The sequence below is a fragment of the Polypterus senegalus genome, chromosome 11 (assembly GCF_016835505.1).
Source record: "Polypterus senegalus isolate Bchr_013 chromosome 11, ASM1683550v1, whole genome shotgun sequence".
NCBI classification, from domain to species: domain Eukaryota; kingdom Metazoa; phylum Chordata; class Cladistia; order Polypteriformes; family Polypteridae; genus Polypterus; species Polypterus senegalus.
The window spans coordinates 70469314-70485335 of record NC_053164.1 but is presented as its reverse complement, the minus strand read 5'-3'; the positions used below and the strand labels follow the sequence as shown (position 1 = coordinate 70485335).

The 16022-nt window shown below is 39.0% G+C and overlaps 1 protein-coding gene across 13 annotated transcripts in view; it reads right to left on the bottom strand.

Moving 5' to 3' along the window:
* Positions 1 to 10007: 10007 nt before the first annotated feature.
* LOC120539167 (ras/Rap GTPase-activating protein SynGAP-like) overlaps positions 10008 to 16022 on the bottom strand; it is a 181772-nt gene continuing 175757 nt past the window's right edge. For 9 of the 13 annotated variants that reach the window (XM_039768988.1, XM_039768989.1, XM_039768984.1 and 6 more), the window contains 2 exons: positions 15795 to 15844; positions 10008 to 11631 (listed from right to left, as the gene is read on the bottom strand). In XM_039768988.1, the coding sequence (XP_039624922.1) occupies positions 11326 to 11631; positions 15795 to 15844 (356 nt within the window). In that variant the 3' untranslated portion in view covers positions 10008 to 11325. The remainder of the gene's footprint in view (positions 11632 to 15794; positions 15845 to 16022) is intronic. The other 4 variants (XM_039768987.1, XM_039768991.1, XM_039768997.1 and 1 more) reach the window with 2 other exon arrangements.

Genomic DNA, 16022 nt, shown 5'->3' with positions numbered 1-16022 from the left:
ATCTCATCAGCATGGCCAGACGATGTTGGAAGTTCATACAGGCAAGTGGGGGTCATACACACTACTGAGTCACATTATGAGTTGCTGTGATGAAATTCACACACTTGGAATCAGTCAATTTTTGACTTTGATGTTTTTGGTGTGATGTTAAATCCAGCCCTCAATCTGTTGGTGATTTTGGTTTCCATTGACTGTTGTTACATCATTTTGTTCTCAACAAATTGCACAGTATTACCCAGTAAAGATTTTCCACTTGAATATTTCATTCATCGAGATTCAATGTGTGATTTAAGTGTTCCCTTAATTTTTTTGAGCATTATATGTACACTAGTTGTGCTGCCTGTCTAAGATTGGTTGGAATCTAAATAATTAGTATAGACCTCAGCGTTAACCTTTGCAGTGCACCATGCAATGCATGTGTCTCAGTTATGTGTTATTTGGTAAGGGATTTGTAAAAGCAGTGTTAATGTTTGTTATGCACCACCTATTGGGATGACAGAGACATTAACATTAACATTACTCAAAGCTATTGTCTGCTTTTACATGCATTTTTATTACTCTTTAATTTAATATTGTTTCTTTGTATCAGTATACTGCTGCTGGATTATGTGAATTTCCCCTTGGGATTAATAAAGTATCTATCTATCTATCTATCTATCTATCTATCTATCTATCTGTCTGTCTGTCTGTCTGTCTGTCTATCTATCAGCCATAACATACAGACACTTGTCCTTTTAATTAAGGAGGATACTAAGTATTTTTCCTCTAAAATAGCTTTTCTCATGCATTTGACAGATGAGCTGGGTTCAACAGGTGGTCAAAAGTTGATAGCGCATAATTACATTTCAAAAAGCTGATAGTGTCATGCCTCCATCTTCAAAGAAGGCAGTCACGGAACCCAGATGAGAATGTAGAATGTTTCTTTATTTGCAGAGTATGCACAAAGCTCTCAGTTCGTGGAGTGAGAAATCAAACAATTCTTCGTCTTTTATCCTTTTCTATTACCAGTACCTTGTCTAATACATCATGTCATCTGACTCTTAATATAGAGAACTTTAATATCTTATCCAGTCAACTATAGCCACATTCAATTTCGTACTCATGTCGACTCTTCCATTATTCTGAACACTGCTTCTTTACGAGAGGTGTTTGCGGATTGTTCTATTGATCTTATCACCACTTCAGAAGAGGGGTGTTTGGGCTTTCCTATTATTTTATCTTCACCTTCTAGAGGGGTGTTTGTCACTCATTTACCTGATTCTAGACTTGGAAAGTCAAAATGGTGGTTTCTCTAAGTTGAGGCAGGCCTCACGTGCTTAAGCTTTAAGCTACATTTTAGTTAATGGTTGAGTTACCTTTAGACCATTTCCTTATATTTAATCATTTCTTCTATCCGTAGCTTTATATAAGTATATACTTTAGATCAGATTGTAAAAGATTGTGTGTAGTTGGTCAATACACTTCAATAGGGGTCTTAGTTTATTGAGGACAGATGTTGTTTTGAAAGGAATGGTCAATTCACATATAGTGCAATAATCACTGGACAATGAAGATTTTTGCCTCCTAAACACATTTGGGCTGCTGATCACAATAATCACATTTAACTTTTCCTATGATGTACCATTTTATTGCAATCACATATATTTGTGATTTTCATCTCATATTATTAGAATACGTATACAGTACAGCAGCTTTATATGTAGAACATCTACAGTGATCTAAAAGATGTGGCACTGCTACTAGTAATGCACCCTGGGTATACCAAGTATTTTATTTTCATATGCAAATAGCTCTTCATCAAGTGAGTCAGTTGATCGAGCTGCCCTGTGGGACATCCTGAGGGTTCGCGGTATCCCCTCGAGGTTTCTGGATATCATGGCCAGCCTGTACACTGGTACTGTGAGTGCTGTGCATAGTGTAGGCAGGATCTCTTCATTTTTCCCAGTTGATTCTGGGCTTCGTCAGGGGTGTGTTCTGCTCCTATTCTGTTCAATGCTTGTATGGACTGGGTGTTGGGCAAGGTCATGGGGTCTAGCGGCTGTGGGACATCTGTTGGTGAAGAAAGATTCACGGATCTTGACTTTGCTGATGATGCTGTGATCTTCGCAGAGTCAATGGAGGCTCTGATCGGGGTGCTCGAGAAACTGAGTGAGAAATCTGTCTGGGCTTGAGAGTGTCCTGGATAAAAACCAAGATCCAGGCTTTTAATGACCTCTTGGGCACAGCCACCAGCAGTGTGTCTGTTTGTGGAGAGAGCGTGGACCTTGTTGAGAGGTTTACTTACCTTGGCAGTGACATTCATGTCTCTGGTGACTCTTCCTGTGAAGTCAGTAGACGGATTGGGAAAGTATGGGGGGGTCATGAGGTCACTGGAAAGGGGTGTGTGGGGCTTCCGATATCTATGCAAAAGGACAAAGGTCCAAGTCTTTAAAGTCCTGGTGCTTCCTGTCTTGCTATATGGTTGTGAGACATGGATGCTATCCATTGACCTGAGACGAAGACTGGACTCCTTTGGTACTGTGTCTCTCTGGAAAAGCCTTGGTTTGACTTTGTGTCAAATGAGCAGTTGCTCATGGAGTCCTGAATGAAGCACATTACCTGCATTGTGAGGGAGCATCAGTTACGGCACTATGGCCATGTGGCGCGTTTCCCCGAGGGTGATCCGGCTCATGAGATCCTCATTTTTGGGGACCCAAGTGGTTGGACCAGGCCAAGCAGTCGCCCATGTAACACCTGGCTGCGGCAGATGGAGGGTCATTTCCGGAGGGTAGGACTGGACCGCGTGTCTGCCTGGGGGGTTGCCAACCAGGATCCCAAGTTGTTTCGCCATGTAGTGGGTGCGGCAATGCACTGTACCAATGCATGCTCCCCAACTTGACTTGACTTGATTTGCAAATGGGACAGCCATTCTAAAGAGTCTCATTAAATTAAAAAAGAACTGGATGCAGTTTCCAGGGCAGAAAAGTATGGAACATAAAACATTTGTCAACCCAAAAGAGGATATTTTTGCCTCTTCCACATAAAACACTTTGACTGATGAAAACGTTTGTGAAAGCGAAGAACATGAATAGATATATACAGATATAAAACAGATATTTTCAAAAATAACTGATGCTAAGATTAAGGAAGGAATTATTGTTAGTCTACAAATCAGTCACATCATCAATGACAAACAGTTTAAAGATCTGCTAATGGGGCTGGCGGAAATCGCATGGAAGACATTTAAGGATGTTGTTCAGAATTTTATTGGCAACTACAGAGCAGCTAACTACCATCCAGTTGGTTTACAATAAGCTTCAATTATGAAAAACCATGAAGTCCAACCTGTTGCTAAAAATTAATTTTCTGCATTCACCCGTGGACTTCTTCCTGTCATGAGTGGTCCATGGCACAGTGCAGTTTTAAATGATTAATTGCATCCCGTAAGCATGCAGGCTCCAGACGGGTGTAGGTGGGCGCATGACGGTGCCGCTCCAGGGTTGATTGCGGTGCTTGGCTGATCGCACACTCATGTACAAAGGCAACTGGATTAGACTGACATGTCGGAGTGTGAACATCTGCACCTGATCAGGCTGTATAAAGGGAGCCTGCATGACAGAGAGGTGGGGAAAAAAAGAACATAAAAGAAAGGAAGGAAAGAAGGTTAAAGAAAAGAAGGACAGAGATATGGGCAGGAATAGGACGGGAGATGGTGTGCCATGAAGTGGAAACAGGTGGAAGGAAAAATGAGCTCTGGGTGAGATCTTGCTGAGCATTTTTGAAGTCAGAGTGACCAAGTGCTTTGAAGGCTTCCATGGACGCCCGCCAGACTGTGGCAAGAAGGAGTAAGGAGCAAAGCTTGGCATGGCGTCCTGTAAATGCTGAAGGACTGCCAACAGGGGCCTGAACTACATTAAGGGTTGTCTGCACCCGCTGGTTGATGTGCTGCTGAATTAAAAAAGGATAAGTCTGAGAGACGTCAGATCTTTACAAGGAAGTACCAAGGCTCATGTTTTTTAAAAAGAAAATGTTTGCCCTTGTGTTTTAACCTCATTTTAATGGATTATTTATTAGACATTTTAACCTCCACATACACCTGATTTTATGTATTCTTTATTTATTGAGTATTTATTTATGGACGATCATTTGTTGCACTGCACTTTTGGATTGATTTTAATAAAAGCACTGTCATTTGTTGCACCAACCCCTTGCTGCATGTGTGTGTCCTCATTTGTCCGGCTCATCTCAGTTCATGACTATCGACAGTTGTGACACTTCCAGACGTGACAAGGGAGTGTGGAGCTAACCTGGACCATCGCACTTCCCTGCTAATGGTGATGTTGTAAGTGATGGACATTGCATGAATGGAAAAGCAGTAACAGGGCAAGTGGATAGTTAGACACTGAAAGAAGATCACAAATGAAAATAAACAGCAAAACATTTTAACTCAATTGAACTAATGCAATGTGTCAGCATCATTAAGCAATTAAACATGCAAAGTTCAATTAAAAGACAATTTCACGTTTCTCTAACATGATACAGTCAATCTTAAATTATATTTCTGTTTAACTATCTATCATAATGACCAAAACATTTTCATTTGGCAAAAGTTTGAAAAATGTGTTGTTCAGTGTAACAGAAAATAAAGTGAAACAACAATAGATAGAAGCAAGAATGGCGCTTGAGATGGGTGACTATGTACTGCAGCCTTCTTCGAGTCATCAGTGTTGCCAAGGAAACTAAAGCTTAAGTTTTACAAACCATAGTGAAGCTGGCTGTAATGTCCACAAATAGATCCATCAAACAAAGACCAATGTTTCTTCATATCCTGAGGACACTATTTGGAGCTGTAAATAAGAACAGACACTGAGAAATAAAAACAAATATATATTAAGAACATCTTTTTGAAAACTGTTATCATAAATCGCAAAAATTATATTAAAAATGCTATGATTTTTTTTTGTAAAAGAAAAAAGAATGTAGGTGCAAAAGAATATCCAGTGGGTGTCTGAACTGAAGAGTAAAAATGCTTTAAGAAGACAGGATCAACGTATCAGAGAGACGCCGACAGTGTGATGGAGTAGATGTGAATAACTGTACTGCATTGTAAATCCTGAGTCACCCACATGCAGTAAAGGTGTGCACTAAATTAACAAGAATGGTGACAGAAATGACTTGAGAAGACCAGCACAAGATAAAGACAGGAAGAGGTAGAGAGAAGAGAGAGATGTTAAAGAGACCTCACAATGGCTTTATCTTCAAGTCCAAAGTGCAGCTTAAATACATAGTCTTACACTTAACATACAGAGAATAAAGAAGAATATGTTGATTTTGTGTGGTAATTAAATGCAAGTTTATAATGATCATAGTAGATAAAAGAAATTTACTTTCAGCAGATTCTTTATTAGGGGCACATTTGTAGCACAGGGTGAGCATTAACATCTCACCACTCCAAACATTCTGCTGTAACCGATGGCCCAGACCAGACCCTGCTCTCATGCATTGTCACTCTGTTCCCAGGAGTGCTCTCTGGAAGTGCTTTTTAGCAAATCCATGCTGAAGCAGTGCAAGTGTAACTGTTTTCATGAACATTCTGGGACAGACTCTGGCTCTTTACACAAGTTTAGAAAATGGGGAGGGTAGATGTGCAGCTATCTACACACCTCAAGACCTGAAGAATGAAATTTGTATCAAACACTAAGTGCTGACATGGCGTGACAAGTGCATTTAGAATGACGGCTCCAGTGCCTTGTAAATTCATGAAATGTGCGAATAATTAAATGGACCTTTGTGCTTTCAAATGTATGGATTTTATGCTAATGACTATTATAGAATTCAGCCATTGTCTTATCTGAAACATTAACACCATTATGCTTTCTGATATTAGGGATTATTGAATATGTTAAGATTAGATTGTCCAAGAGCTCTACTTACCCCAAATTCAAGTGCATTGAGTAAGCCATTTCAGAATTCTGGAGCTGTTAACATTTAATATCTTATCAAGCTAACTAATAATCAGTGAAATGCTTTGTTTAATTATACTTAATATCTTAGTTTTTCAATTAATAGCTAGAAAAACACAGTAATTAAACTGAATTTGGACTAAGAAATATTTGCAAATTAATATTTATGAATTTCTTTAGACTTTACAAACTCACCCACCAAAATATAGCATTCAACAAGTCTACTGTAATCCCAAAGGCAGTGAAAACCTGTATGTCACACACGCTGCCCACATGGCAGACCACGATTTCTGTGGCTACAATAAGCATCCTGTTTGGCATTTTAAAACAGTACACCCGTTTTTTCTTTGGTGCTCTTATGAAGAGCACCCTAAAATAGAAGCTATCAGACACAAGTTTGCCAAGAACTCATCAAGCTATACTGCAAGTTGAGAAGAGTCCATTAGATGTAATGTCAAATTCCCAGTTACGTTTCACTTGATAAAGATGCATTATGGGACATACTAGTTTTTTGTCCATTACTGTTCCTCTTCAGTGAAGGTGTTTCTCATAAGCCAATTAGACAATATTTCACTTTAATTAACTCAATTTACTTTAACTCAATTTACTATTTGTAAAAGCACTTTCTAATAACACATTTTCTGGAATGCCCAAATTATAAGTATGATTGGATGTTTCTTCAGTAATTTTCCTCTGTATTATGAATATCTAATAGGGGTGCCTGGTTTAGGGGCACCAATTAAATTCATTAAAGAAACACAGTCATTGGGGTTCGTTCCTCTGTACAACTGGGGAATCCATGTAAAAGGATGTGGAAGTTTAAACTGTTTGGATTTGCATTGTGGCTGGGGCTCAAACTACACTTTAGAACAAAACAAAGCCTATGGTGTTCCACTGTACAAATTTGTTGAGAAGTTCAGTAGCATGGATCTGAATACTGGACAACCACACAAGCACAGTCAGCTTTATATATTATATAGTTTCCAAAAATGCACATGTCTAAGATCACATTCAATGCAGCAGACAGAGTGCAGACAGACAAAAGAAATAAGAACAGGGGAGCTAAAAGTTAACATCTCTCTTTATTAAACATTTGTCTTTTCTGCCACCACAGACCCCAAGAAATGAACATTAAACAACATTAAAAAAAGAATAAATTAACACACTTCTCTTGAATCAATGCTAATTCCCTAGGCTGACCCCAGAAAGATCCATCAGCAGTGCATTAGGTTGTGGAGTTGGAATATTTACAGCTCCATATACCCTGACACTGTTTAGAAGCTGGAGATTATAGGGACAATTATTTTGGGGTCAGGTGGATGTCAGGGAGCAAAGGGAATTTTTATTTGTAGCCTTTTGTTTTTTTTTTTTTTTTCTTAAAATTACAACAACCAGCCCATATTGAAATAGTCAAGAAATAAATTCCACATATATACACTTTTACAGTAGTAATAATAATAATAATAGCAATTATGTACGTATAAATAGTATTTAATAATTTAATTAGATTTTTTTTTAATCAGGAAAATATTAATTACAAAATATTCTGGCTTAAGAAAGTGATTTCCTTCCTAGTGTGCATGAGAACTGGGCTGGTAATTTACAGTCCAAGTATTAACTTCAAATACGTGTTTCCTGACATTCGCCATCAAATTGATTTTGTTTCTTATAAGCAATATTTACAACCAAAAAACTTCAACGAACAAATTAAACGTCAAACAGCAAAACAAGATCCATTCACAGCTGAGTTGTTCACTCTGCACAATTATACAGCCCTCACTTAGACTCGCGAGGAAAAGGCCCCACTCGAGCAGGGGGCTTCAGGGACAGAGACAGACACCCAGCCTTGTGAAATTCAAACCACAGATTCAGTTGCCACGGGGAGGAGGAGGGTCGGCAGACCCCAGATACTGTCAAACCCACTAGGAAAACATTTAATGCTATCACAGCGTTTTCCAGTGGCCACAAAAAAACATCAGAGTGACTTTCTTAAGAACGGTGGTTAGAAATGGTTTATCGTAAGAAATAAAGTACCTGCAGTTTTCCAGGTCAGTGTGGTGTTTCTCCGGTACACAAATTGTCTATTTTGTAGTTCATACTTGCAATACAAAAAGAGTTTGTGCTGGTCTTTAGGCCATCCGGCTCTCAAATTGGTCACCGCTAAACTCATTTTCCTAAATGGGGCAGTCTGATGCTCTGGGTGAAGTGATAATTATGGTGAAGAACAAGCATCTGAAATAAAAAGACAAAGTGCCACAGCTCTGGTGAAACTCTGTTGTACTTTTTATGCCTTTGATCTTGTTGATGGGGTGTCTGCCTCTGTCTAAAATTGGCACTGAAGTTTAAAATACTTTGTTTAAAAGAAAGTACCAAACCAAGGGGAAAAAAAAGGAAAATACGTCTTTAGGTGTGTGCTTTCTTTTCTTTTGTTTGCTTTTTGTTTGTATTGTATTATTGTTATTATCTCTATATATATAATATATATATATATAATATATATAAATTTATTTATTTATCTTTTTTTACAAAAGTGAACTATTCAACCCAGGAAACCCTGCATTCCCTTTGACCCCAAAGCCCCCACACCCAGTAGAAATATAGACTATGAACCCTATTTACAGCTCATTCATTCAGGTTTCCTGCAGTCAGCCGCTGCCCTGTGCTTTAGGGGTTACATTGTGGCAACAAGCCTCCACCTGAAATGAACACACTAACCAGTCTGAGGGCAGCTATCCACTTCGCCCTTATTAAGTGCAACAGCGGGTGGTGCCCTGGTCTCACCAATAGTACCAGTACACTTTGGGTCACTACAACCCGCCCTTCCCTAGATACAGTAGGTGGCAGGGAGTTCAGGCAGCCCCCCTCCAACACTTTTGGACGGGTAAGCGGGAGGCAGGTTTGTTGAAGGGAAAAGGAAATCAACAAAAAAAGGGATTGGTTTCAGACAGTCCGTTGGTGTGCTTTTGTTGAGTTTCCAATGATCCCCAATAACAGGGCCCGGGACTCCAGACCTGTACGAGGATCCCCTGTTATTGTTCATGTTCCTGTCCATGTTCTTCTATCTTTGTGGGGATGCAATAGAATAGGACACAAAGAAAATACTGAAGGCATGGGCCTAAGCCCACATGAAAAAAACAGTTTGTCAAGCAAAACTAGTAGGATTGAAATAAAAAGTACAAAATTGTTTTCCCTCTGTTTCAGCCCTTTTGAAGTTTCAGTGAGTCAGAGACAGGAATTGTAAATCAGGCTAAATATGAGAGTCAAAGTAATGTTCCCAGAAAGACAGAAGAACAGTCTGTTGTGACTGGTATCTAAAAGGCTACATGGGGCGAGGGTGTCAATAACTGGGGTAAAGGAGTTAAAGGGGTCTCATCAGTCTTTTCTCCCTGCAGTGAGGCGCCAACCATTCGTCCCATCTGCAGATCACATTGGTTGAAAAGTCCTGCAATCATGAAAGATCAACTTTAAAAACAAAGACCAAGCAAAAATCCAGTCATGTTGTCTCTGAGCTTCGTATCCAGCGAGTCCTGGAAGATGAGGAGCTGTAGCCTGTTGTCCAGTGCAGCCCGATTCAGACAAACTGACAAACAGAGAAGAGCAGCGAGCAGTTGCAGCCATACTGCCAAAGGTCCAAAAGGTTATAAATAAATTATTACTTATTGTTATTTATTTCCTGTGTATTAAAATGCCCTTGGTATAAAAGAAAAGTAGAGCTCTCTTCCAGGGGTGTCAGCGCCATTCCCATCTTCTGTAAATTATTCCAGTTAGTTTTCCTTGAATTATATACAAATTCTACCAGCAAGACAACAAAAAACACTGAGAAGCCAGCTGACCAGTGAGGATCGTTATAGAAGAAGGTAGAATGCCACAGGACAATCAATAATAAACCACACGGAAAATTTTAAAATGCGTTCAAATCATCAGAGCTCCTCTTTTCCATAATGTGACCACTCATGGTCACGTCAAGTAAAACAAAAGCGTTTAACAGGATAACAATAAAAGCCAATTAAAGGTGTCCTCTTCTTTGATTCAGCCAAAGACAGTCAATCTTGCTGTTTATTTCACTTTTTTTTTTTTTTTTTTTTTTAGGTTGGAGATGTCTGGGAGTGCCGCCAGTGGAAAATGATCATCAATGACTCTGGCTGTATACAAAATGTACCACTTGTTGCATTCATGCTTATCCTGGCTGCATGAGGCAGATTTCTTTGTGCTGGTTATTATTTTGTTCCCCAAAACAAGCCTTTTCACAAAGGCTGAGTGAGCCGAGACAAAGGGCTGTGGAGTGAATTGAGTCTTCAGTTGGCCACTGCCAGAGAGATTGTCTGCTGTACTTACATCTTTGCTCAAACTTTAAAAAGACTTTATTAATTCCCCCATTTAACTATGCTATAAAACTTCATACCCCGTTAGCTTAATGCTGTACCCTGGCAGTGCCTATTGTAAACTAAGCAAAGCCAGATTGTGCTTTAATAGAGCACAACAGAGCATGACAAAAGTTGAAAATGTTGGAGAGATAAATTGAATTAGACAAAGCTGAGAATGTTGGCTAAGCCCAGCAGTGTTACAAATGGAAATACGCCTGCACAACTTGAATGGCATTTTCTTCAGTTCTTCAATAAAATTAAATAAATTAAGACTCCATTTTGAGGCGAACCAGAATAGATTGTCAACCGCCTATCAAAGTGCTTAAAAAATGGTGATGAGAAGCTCCTGTATGTAGGACAAAGTGACATAAAAATAAATTTACTACTAGCATCAGCTGCTTTTATAAGAACTGACATTTACTCATTAACTTAACTGTAGTTGCAGCAGAGTAATCTCTGACTATACTCTTAATATTCAAATTGGTTTGAAAAAAATAATACAAGACTTCCTTTGAAAATTGATGCTTCATAATTTAGATTTTTCTTTTTTAATGAATAAATTGAAAGTGGCAATGTATCAATCTATCTAAATTTTGAAATAAACAACTTTTTTTCTCTCACATGGCTTCCTTTCAGTACAACTCCCAGGTCTATAACATTATAGGATGCATGTTCTGTCCTCATGACATGCTGAGCATTCTGAAGGAAATTCTCAAATATACACAAACTCCTTTGCAATAATGATCTGTCCTACATTAGCTTTTTGGTTCATCAGAGGAATGCAGTACAGCGATTGAAATGGATGTGCCTATTACCCTGATAGACTTGTGCCCGTTCAATTCCTGCAGCAGCCCTGCCTCCTATAAGCAGCAACATCTGAAAGGCTAGAGGGTCTCAGCTCAGTGCAGCCTGGGTTTGGGGCTTGGGGATATTGCATTGTACCGAGGTGAAGGGACCAGCTTGGAAGAAGGTCCGTATTCCCTGATCAGTTTAAAGACTCTTTCTCTGGGAGACCTTGGCTAGTGACCAGCTCCGGTTGTGCTCGCTGCATTCCCTGCACCACTGCTGCTGCTCGTGTTCCGGAACTCGCCATTTTCTGTGATATGCAAGCGGGGCGGTGGTGGCGGAGGTATAAGTCCCACTCCTGCCATTGATGGTGAAGATGTCACGCCCGTCATTCCGTTCCAGGGCAGTGTCTGGTGCTGTGATGAAACTCCAGGTCCGGCTCCTGTTCCTGATCCTGGTCCGCTCCGATCCTTGCCCTGCAGCGCCGCCAGCATCATCAGACGGGGGTTTGAAGAACCCATGGTGGGAAACTGCTCCTCCTGTTGAAAAAGGGAGACAGAAATATATTATTCAGTTTGACCTATGTTCATCTTCTCCAGCCATATATCATCTCCAACCAATTATTGTTAACCAACTACATACAAACTCTTGAGAGTCAAGAGCACTACATCTCTGGTGTATGAACTACATTCCCAAGACCTGAAATCTCACATTTACAGAGAACAGTATTTGGAATACAAAATGCCCGAAGAAAAAAAGAATCGGATTCCCATCTACGCAGGCTCCAATCCAGGAGAATAATAAATATCAAAACTATTTTTAGAAAAATCTAATTCTTTTGGCAGCCTGCATGAATATTTCTAACAATGAACAAGGCCACACTGGGATTTAAGTCTGCTGGAAATTCTAAAAAGTGAATTTTTTTCACAAGCTTGCATATTGGTAGTTGGCCATCATATTGCTAGGAATGGGCACCCAGTGATTTACAGAATAGTCTTCCACCATCGTGTATAAGGTTTTCATTTACATTATATATAAATTGTCACCTGTTGGAAAGATTTCAGGCAACTTGAGATGATGGTCATATGGCCTTAAAAGTGCACTTGAAACACAATGATTTACTGATCTTATGATCTCTTGATCAATGCTGAGTTTTTGTAATGTCTATTGGACATTCAAAACCTCTTAACCAACAGAAGAAAAGTCAACAATTAACACATTTGTCTATTTATACAATTAAAGATAACATTTCAAACAATACAAAAAACTGATACTTGTCAAATTCATGTGAGACTTTACTGTCTCTGAAGAATGCTGCTGCCTAAGACTTAATTCAGCTTTGTTGCCATTAGCCAAGGTTGATAAAATAAATAGCTTTGGAGGTCAATGGTGGCTCATCAAGATTAATTAATGTTACTTTAATAACAGATTTTTCTAATTCCAATTTGTTATATTAAAGAAACAAGACTGTAAGAGGTGGCATTAACGTATCAAACCGTTTCTTTAGGTAAAGTACAAAATAACTATCTTCAGTTTATCTCATTCTCTTGACACATGTTTTGATACCTAAAGCTATTCATTAATGTTTGGTTTAAATCAGCTTTGTAACATTGTCTTGTTTAGTGAAGTACACCAGAGGGACACCTTGATCATTCACATATTAAGGCAGATTCTTTATAAAGATTAACACAAAATCTTGGAAAATATTTAATGAACAAATAGGTTCAAATTTAAAAAGACATTGTGGCTCCATACAAAGGCCAAAGTAAACACCCTTCTGCTCTTTCAAAAAGTGTGATTTTACTTAATGGCCAAGAAGATACACAGAAGAAGTGAGTGGGATTGCTGTTAGCACATATATCAGTTTCTGTAATTTGTAGATTGAAGTCCAGGACTGTTCTTCATCCAATTTGTGTTGTGTACGAACATTGAGACACAATAATCAATCTTCACATATTAGCAGTTATTAGATATTCTGATGTGCAGATCCTGAAAACATTTTCCCTTTGTTATTGAAAATATGTCATCTTCCTATTTGCTTAACAGTTTCACACAAAAGGGGTCTGTTTTATTGGGATGGCTTTACCGTATAAATCACAAAATACATCATCAGTTAATAGAGCACATTGGCTTAGCTTGCTCTACTAATAGATTACAGAATTTGTGATGGAACTAGGCCAGTCTCTGGTCACTTGAGCTACTTTAGTTGAACAAGACAGCTGAAGTATTGTCCTTTCATGCATTCACCTGCCTTAGATCCTTATTTTGCATGTGCCACTGCTCCATTCCACTGATCAAGCATCTGAATGCTTGACATTGCTAGCACAGATTTATATTGCAGATTTTAACACAGTTGTGGGTTGTATTCTCCATCAGATAATATGAACTTTGTATTGGCACTGTGAATCAAAGGAGACTGTTAAGTAACTATAGTTGAAACTCTGTCATCAAGACTTGCTCCACTTATGAACTTCATTTGTTTTTAATTTCTGTTATTCAAGCTATTTAAATAACGTAAATACTATTAAGACGTTTTGATGGGTATGCTGAATGAAATAGCATTTGTGTTGAGAAGAGTTTGACATATGGAGGTATTTATTTCTAGTTTTTCATTATTTCATTTTATACAGTTGAACAAGAAGAGCCTTCAAAGAAATTTGAATTTGCTTTACCCAGTGAAGAACTTCCCAAAAACTAATTTTTTTTCTACAGTGTAAAAAAAAGGCAGAAAAGTTTCTTTTTTCAAATAATGCCGGCAGGCATATATGTCCCCGGTACCTGCTTGTTTTAAAAATTTCTTTGGCTACAGCGGCAACATTTCCAAAGAGAAAGACTAAAGGAAATACTAGATGACTCAGACTGAAGGGATAATCAAAATTTTAGAAAAAGCATCTATAAAAACCAAGTCTAAAATAGTAAATTTTCTAAAGAGTTTACCCATTCTACCATGTCTTTGAAAATAAACTGGGAAATTTCAAGCCCAGCTAGTCACTTGTCTCAGGTTAGCCAGGTTTCCAAGGGTGAACTGTTTTCGTAGCTCCAGAAATCTGTTGAGTAAAATGTCACATCCTTCTTAATTTCCTGCAAACCTGCCCTCCAGCATCCTCATCATAATAAAAGCTGCTTGTATTTTACTACCCAGGGTTGGCTTGTTGGAACCACAATGTCATTCTAACTGCCACCATTCAGCTCCCATCACCTCTCACTGCTAATAGGATATAAGTTCATTTCTTTAGTATTCGATACATCTTGAGAGATGGAGGCAACAAGATTGACAACAACATTCTGGTGCAGTTGGTGAACTACATGTAAAATCTAGAACAGACAATGAGAACACACAGCTGGTGTGGGTTACAACAATCAGATCACAGTCATACCCCCACCCCCCAATCCCTCCCCTGAATGTTGCGTGTGGCGGGATACGGAGATTTCGTTGGGCTTCTAAGTATGTGTGAAGCAATTGTCTGCTTGGTGATACTAAACCAGCAAAGTATTGCGTAAACCAAACAAGTAATTGACCAAATGCTCTTGGGCATGTCAGAAATGTTAAAATTAGGGAGTCTCCCAATCTATTTGAGTATTTTTGACCAAGGAGACTGAACATCTCATATTTTATCAAGTTCTTTGAAATATGTTGAATGAAAACATTTTCAGTCAGACAAAATACAGAGTTCCTGACCTGCAAAAAAAGTAATTTTGAAATCACACTGAAAGTTTTTGTGCTTTGTTTGGGCGTTGCGAGATAAGAAACTATTGCTTTATGAGCAGTTCTTTCAAAAACACTAGTGAGAATTACTGCCGTATGAGGAAAAAAATGCATTACAGCCAGTTCCTCAGCCACAGGCAATATATTTTACAGCTTTTGTATAACAGGAATAATATAATCTTCTTATAATTACAGCGACCTCAGGGATTAGATACAACTCCCTACACTTTTGTAGGAGAAGATTTCTTTATGTAGGATTCATGGAAACCATCAGACAAGAACCCAAAATCTGCAAGATTTTTGACAAAACAAGGTGGAGGCCTCTTGGTTGTTGGGCATCCTATAAACACTGGAGATGCCTAGTTTATGGGGATTCTAGTACACAGAACAGATGTACACTATAAACTTAAATATTATTGAAGATGTTAAATGGTAATACAACAGGACAGCAGAGATACTGTCAATCACTGAAAAAAACATTAGGGATCCTTCAAGCACAAAAGACTAGGGGTTTTCTGGTTATCAGGAGTAATCTAGACATCACAGATACAATGGGGCACTATTCTGTACTATTGGGGTACAATGATGCAGCAAAATTCATAGATTGGAGACTAAAAAAAGTCAGTCAAACACAATTCAGCCTTCCAGAAGTTCATTCAGGGAAGTCTCTTGCACAATGCACTCTTGGAAACCAGTTGTCACTATTACCACTAGAAAACGACTCTTAATTTACCACATGATGGTAGGGAAACTACGTAAGCAGAACACTGAAGGTGATATAAGCTGGTCAACTGTGGAGTATGTGATATAACAAAAATCATTTAACTATATGTGTAGCGTTTCAAAGTGAAATGGACGACACTGGTACTGTAAATGTGATGCAATGCACTGTACTGTTCAGTATGTGTCTGGAGTGCAGCATGTTTAGGTACTACTTCTCGATGTAGTGAGATGCCATGCGGTGCAATACGGAGCGTAGCGGGATAGGCTGATTACCTGTGTGGGCGTGGCGCCGCGCGGTGAGGTAATACTGAGGGTCGCCTCGCCTAGGGAAATCACCGTATCTCGTCATCATACAGGGGGGGGGAATGAGGGTTTCCACTGGTCAGAAACCTCAGGAAAGAGAAGGGTCAGTCAGCGAATTAACACACGCATGCAGCACGCGTGGCACAACAGCAGGGAACATGCGTACAGATACACATGCATGCAACATGCATGGCATAT